The following is a 6,000-nucleotide window of genomic DNA, read 5'->3' on the forward strand; positions in this document are numbered from 1 at the left end:
TTGTTTGAACTCTCAACAGGAAAAAAATTTTGTCCTAAGTTAGTCCTTGGCTTGTAATGCTTTTAGTGGTTTGGAGAATTCTTCATTCGTTTTGTTAAATCTTGATGATAATTGGACTGATCTCAAGGATTGGCTTGGTTATAGCCCTATGCATGCAAGCCCATATTTGATAATTTTGATGGTTACTCTTTGAATTTTGCTCTCCACCCAGCACAAATCACTCGCACCCTGCAGCGTTGCCATTTTTACCCCTGCGCAAGTTAAGTCACGCTGCGCACCTTAACTTGCGCAAGTTATATATTATGCGTGACTTAACATACGCTGCGTGAGTTAACTTGCGCAGCGTTAGTTAAGTCATATATCAGCAACACAGAAACACATTTCCCTCATTTCTCCAACTTCCCAACTTCGAAATTTTTCCCCCCATATCCGATTTTCATCATTTCTCCAACTTCCCAACATCGGAGCTAGAGTGGACAGTGCAATTGGGCATCCAGATGTGTTTAGTAATCCAGAGGTTCTTCGCATACAGTCTGAGTGGAGCATGCTGGAGCAGGTGCCGACTCCACGGAGGAGGAGTAGGAGTCCACGGGATGGACCAGCATGACTTGTGAAGCTTTTATGACTTGTGTAGTTTTTTTTTGTTTGACATTTTGTTGGATTTGGGTGTAATCCTATCACACTTGCGCTTTTTAGCGTTTTTATGACATTATGCGTTATTTTATTCCGTTGTTTTATTATGTTATTTTTTCGTAATATAATTATGAGTTAATGCTTGATTGAATGAATGCTTGAATGAATGATGAAAAATGTATGCTTGAATGAATGTATGAAAGAAGGATTGAAAAAATATGGAAAAATAGAGGTTTCTGCCTCTTCTGGTTGTTGTGCGTGAGTTAACTCACGCATGTGCTATTGGCTGCGTGAGTTAACTCACGCAGTGTTTAACACTTGCGTTACTTAAGTTGTGCAACACATGTTAACTAACGCATACATTTACACTTGCGTTGGTTAACATGCGCAAGGGTAAATATGGAAGGGCTGCAGGGTGCGAGCAAAATGTGCTGGGTGGAGAGCAAAATTCTTACTCTTTTGGGTAGCTCTGTATTGCAGTCATGGAAGAAGAATTTATAATTATTCTTCAATTCCGACAAATTATTTTCTTTCCTAGTTGTAACTCTAAGGTGTATTGACTCACAAATCACTTAGGCTTTGTTTGGGAGTTTGGAGGGGAAGGAAAGGAAAGGCTTTGAGGGGTGCAAAATATGAGGAAAAATAGAGAATCTTTCAAAAAAAATTAAAAAAGTAGTTTTTTAGAGAATGATAAATTAATGCATATGATTACTTTATTTTTAATTTTAAAAATATTATAACAACATAAATTAAATTTGAAGAATTCTTATTAACCCTCCAAAACCCCCCAAAACCCTCCTTCAATACAATTTTTTAGTTCCTCCAAATGAGGAGAGTTTTGTATTATGAAGAAAAGTTAACCCCCCCAAAGCCCTCCTCTCCCATTTTCCTCTATTTCTTCCACTTACTTATTCCTTTTTTCCCAAGCCTTCCCCTCCCTTCCCCTCCAAACTCGCAAACAAAGCCTTAGAGATTCACAGCAGAGAGATCCATTTTTAGGTATTTAACGAGTCTCACATATACGAATCACTTATTTCAGTTGCATCTTACATGGTTCTCTAAGAGCATCTACAATTGTGAGGTCTTTACCATTTAAGACTTGGTACCTAATAGGTACTCCCATTGTGGAAAAAAAATTGAAGGTCTTAAAAGATCCAAGGTCTAACTTAAGACTCTCATTCTTAAATGGGCTCACATCACTTTTTATTAAAATAATACTAATTTTCATGGTTATTAAATAATATTTGTGTGTCCATATTAAACCCTTTGTTAGATGATCTCCATTGAAGTGATTGAGTACCTATTAAATACTATTATTAAAAAATTATTAAAAAGTAATGTGTCCATGTGAGACCCATTTAAGACCTCAAAATTGAGGGTCTCCATTGTGGATGCTCTAAGTGTGCATAATACTTATGCAATTTGGATTGGCATTGTTCAATTTCCTATCAAAGGTAGTTTACAATGGTCTCCAGATTGATTCTGTTGTTTAGTTTATGCAATTTGGATTGGCATTGTTCTGTTTACTATCAAAGGTAGTTTACAATGGAAGCATAATTTTTTTTTTAGTTTTGTCAAATAGCTTAATGGGTAGCGCTCACACTTTTTTTTTGTTTTGTCAAATAGCTTAATGGGTAGCGCTCACACATTTAAATGTGGAGAAGTGGGGTGTTTGGGGTTCGAACCCCGACCCCTGCATATAATTTGCAATATCTCCACCAACTGAGTTAAGTTCACGGGATGCATAATCTAATTATTTAAAGAGTAAATTTGTTTGTAAATATTATTAGTTGTCGCCAAATTTATTGCTATTAACTGTTGATTCTCGTCTTTAACTTATATTCAAGAAAGGAGACAAATCTTATCAAATACGTTCAAACACAAGATGAAGCTAGCAAAGGTACAATATGTTGAACATTAAATTTCTTTCTTGTAAAAAAAAAATCTATTGAAGTTAAAAACAACCATACTAGCTACTAATACTCCAACAATTACATACCGATCCGTTCCATCCACACATCTTAATTTGTAGCCATAAAAAGTTATTAGAAATTAATTATCCACTACTAGATCATTCAAATAAAGCTTAGCTAACTGGACATGGACATAGGCATAGTACAAAATTATTTATGATACAGGTTACAACACATGTACTGTAGTTAGTACGTAGTAGTTACCGCAGGTCAGTATACTGAAGTACAGTACATATACATGAATGAAGCTACTGCCTACTGCTAGGTAGTTTAGACTTTAGACAAGTTGGGCATGTGGCCAAGAATCTATTCCCATAGGACCATCTACTCCTCCTCCTCTACTGTTAATAATTGTCATGTCCCTAAATTCAGCATTTGTAGCAGCTCCTGAGAATGCAATCAGATCATGAGCAGCACCATCCATCTCCATCTCCATCTCCACAGGGAATAAGGAGTTTTCATAATTATTAGTATTATTATTATTGTCAATAATCCATCTTAGGTTAAGAGCATCATCTATTGATTGTGATTGTGATTGTGATTGGTGCTGATCATAGAAAGTAGCTTCTGTTTTTGGAATGGTCTGCTGCTTCATGGTGTAATATTGTTGTGACTTGAAGAGTAGTTCTGAAGATGGATTATTATTGTTGTTTCTGGTGGTGTGATTGATCATTGAAAAGGAAGGTTGGAATGAAGGCAATGGGAAAATATTATGAGAATGTGAGAGTAATTGGTCATTTTGGTCTAGTTGTGTAAATGAAGTTGCAAGTAAAGGTGGTGTAGGAGGTAAACAGCTTTTTTGGGGGGTTAAATTAGGATTACCACCTAAATGTCCTTGAATTTGGAGTAGTGAATTTCTCTTTTCCCCTGATTTATGAAATATCCTGCATATCACCCACTCTTCCTGTCAAATTTAATTTTCTAAAGTTAGAGAGACCTTATAATTTCATGTATAAAATAAAAGTGTTGCAATAGAAATGCCAACAAAGTATATTTATTCATTGGGAAAAAATTAAGTCTCACCTAGCAGCACCAAGATAAGAACTTAAAAGATACATTTAATAAACATAAATGTTGATTTTGTGACAAATATAAAAATCTAATAATATGCATAGACAGAATTGAATAGTGTATTAATTAAATAGAAAAATGGTCATTCATAGTTAGTCTAAATCAAATCAAATCAAATCAAATCAAATCAATCACATCAAAAAACTACCCAAATGGATAATGAATTTATGAAGAAAAGTGAAAAGAGTCAATTTTATGAGTAAAAAAAGAAATGACTTGGGGTATCTGTATGGACGCATGAGTCAACCCAAAAATAGACAAAAATTGAAGAGGAGAGAGATAACTTGTTGAGCACGGTGCATGCACGTGTATGTCACAGAGAGTGTAGAGTCTACCTTGCAGGTGGTATGAGAAGGAGAAAAGTGATGAGAGTGTAAACGGTACTCATGCATGACCCATTTGGTCTTTTCACCACGAGGGGCCCTTCCTTTGTAGAAAACAAGGGTCTTCTTCATCCCCAAAAGGGATCTACTACTACTGCAGCTGTAAACTTCCTTGTCCTTCCCAGTTGCTTTCCAGTAACCAGCACTTGTTGCTCTGTTTGTTCTAAGCCCGGTTGGGTATTTTCTGTCTCTCAAGCTGAACAGATACCACTCTCTTTCTCCCATCTTTGCCATTTCTGCGCACAACCATTCGTTCAATTCAACATTTATGCAATAAAGAGAAGTGGTTCAACCCCCTACTTAACATAAGTGGACATAACAAAATATTAATACCTAGGACGTGTAACTGCCACCATTCATTTTAAATCTAGTAACTAGATATGATAGGCACAATATGTCTTATTATTAGGTTCAAGGGTGGAGAGGAATTTGAAACTACTATACTACTGTATATACTATTCTAGCTATACTTAATATAGATAGAATTACACCTGAGAGGAATTTGAACTATTTATTTATCTTAACCGTCACATTTACTAGACATGCAAAGTAGCTACAGTATCTTGTTCATGTTGGTCATGTGAGTAGAAAATACCTGGAAGTTCCCATGGCTCACATCTATTGAGGTCAACTTCAGCAAACTTGACATTATTGAAATAAGTATTTTTGAAAACCTTAGAAGCCAAATAAAAGGTAATGAGTTCTTCATCAGTTGGGTGAAACCTGAAACCAGGTGGTAGACCTTGTTCGTTTTTCTTTTCATGATCACTAAGTTCACATAGTACTTCTTCCATTGCTAACATCATACTGGGATTATGTGGTTAGATATATGTATAGAGGAGAGTGAGAGAGAAGTATATTTCTGAAACTGAAAACGAGGAGGAGCTAGAAGAAGAAGGAAGGAGTATATGATGAACATGATAACAGGTGAAGGGAACGGGTATAAGTAGAAACTTGAACACGGATGGGCCTACACCTCAGAAAGTAGAAACTATTTAATTAAATATAAACTGTGAAAACACAGTTAAATATAAACACTTAATTCGCACTCAAACAATACTTAAAAGAAATAGAGAGTACTATTTAAACACGTCTAAAATTGTGGTTAATGATATTCAAAAATATAATTAATTCATCATCAATTAAACACAATGGATTAATAGAAAATGTTAAGAAGTGGTCAAAAATATGTTAATAAATCAAATATGATTTTTTAGAGGAACTATTTCGAATCTTGTGTAGTAACTTTCTTGTACAATTTTTTTTTATTTTTCAACAAATATCTCATAATACTAATTAGGATTAAATAAGTTTTTCGTCCTAATAATATAGTACATTTTGATTTTAATCTCTAAAAAATAAAATGAAACGTTTTTCATCCTTACAAATTTTTTTTTGTTGTAGTTTTGGTCCCTAATAGATATAATTTTGCAATATTTTTGACATTTTTTAAACATAACAAAAATATATAAAGGTTGAACATAGTAAACGGACCGACATAAAATGGATACATCTTGATAATAAAAGAGTTATAATCTTGACATTTATATGAACATAAATTGGTTATTAAGGACCAAAAACAAAATAAAAAAATTTGTGAGGATGAAAACATTCTATTTTATTTTTTAGGGATTAAAATCAAAATTAGCTATATTTATAGGAACGAAAAATTTATTTAAGCCTACTAATTAACTTGATCTTCAATTAAATTTTTAATCTTTATTAGTTTAAATTGTTGTTGTCAGAATTTTAACATGTTAAATTTGTGTCAAGACAACTTAGCAATCTTTTCTCATAAAAACACCACTCAGTAATCTAACATGATAGATTCAACATTTCTAAATTGTCGGTGATCGTGTTAAATGTGACTACATTATCACCTCACCCATTTTTTGTCTTATTTGTTTATGGTTTTTTTTCCTCTACTAAACTGGCAAATT

The 6,000-nt window shown here is 33.9% G+C and overlaps 1 protein-coding gene across 1 annotated transcript; it reads right to left on the reverse strand.

Moving 5' to 3' along the window:
- Positions 1-2,624: 2,624 nt before the first annotated feature.
- CUC3 (NAC (No Apical Meristem) domain transcriptional regulator superfamily protein) lies at positions 2,625-4,977 on the reverse strand. Its single transcript, XM_085757243.1, has 3 exons — positions 4,656-4,977; positions 4,013-4,296; positions 2,625-3,510 (listed from the first exon to the last, which is right to left on the reverse strand). The coding sequence occupies exons 1-3, from the start codon at positions 4,864-4,866 to the stop codon at positions 2,884-2,886; spliced, it is 1,122 nt and encodes a 373-aa protein (XP_085613369.1). The 5' UTR covers positions 4,867-4,977; the 3' UTR covers positions 2,625-2,883.
- Between the last annotated feature and the right edge of the window lie 1,023 nt (positions 4,978-6,000).

The sequence above is a fragment of the Medicago sativa genome, chromosome 3 (assembly GCF_051527215.1).
Source record: "Medicago sativa cultivar Bolivia chromosome 3, Bolivia_mono, whole genome shotgun sequence".
Classification (NCBI taxonomy): domain Eukaryota; kingdom Viridiplantae; phylum Streptophyta; class Magnoliopsida; order Fabales; family Fabaceae; genus Medicago; species Medicago sativa.

Coding starts and splice junctions, on each gene's coding strand:
- CUC3 (XM_085757243.1), bottom strand. CDS start 4,866: ATGATGTTAGCAATGGAAGAAGTACTATGTGAACTTAGTGATCATGAA. Junction 4,297..4,655: donor TGAGCCATGGGAACTTCCAG/GTATTTTCTACT, acceptor GGTTGTGCGCAG/AAATGGCAAAGATGGGAGAA. Junction 3,511..4,012: donor CTTCTCATACCACCTGCAAG/GTAGACTCTACA, acceptor TAAATTTGACAG/GAAGAGTGGGTGATATGCAG.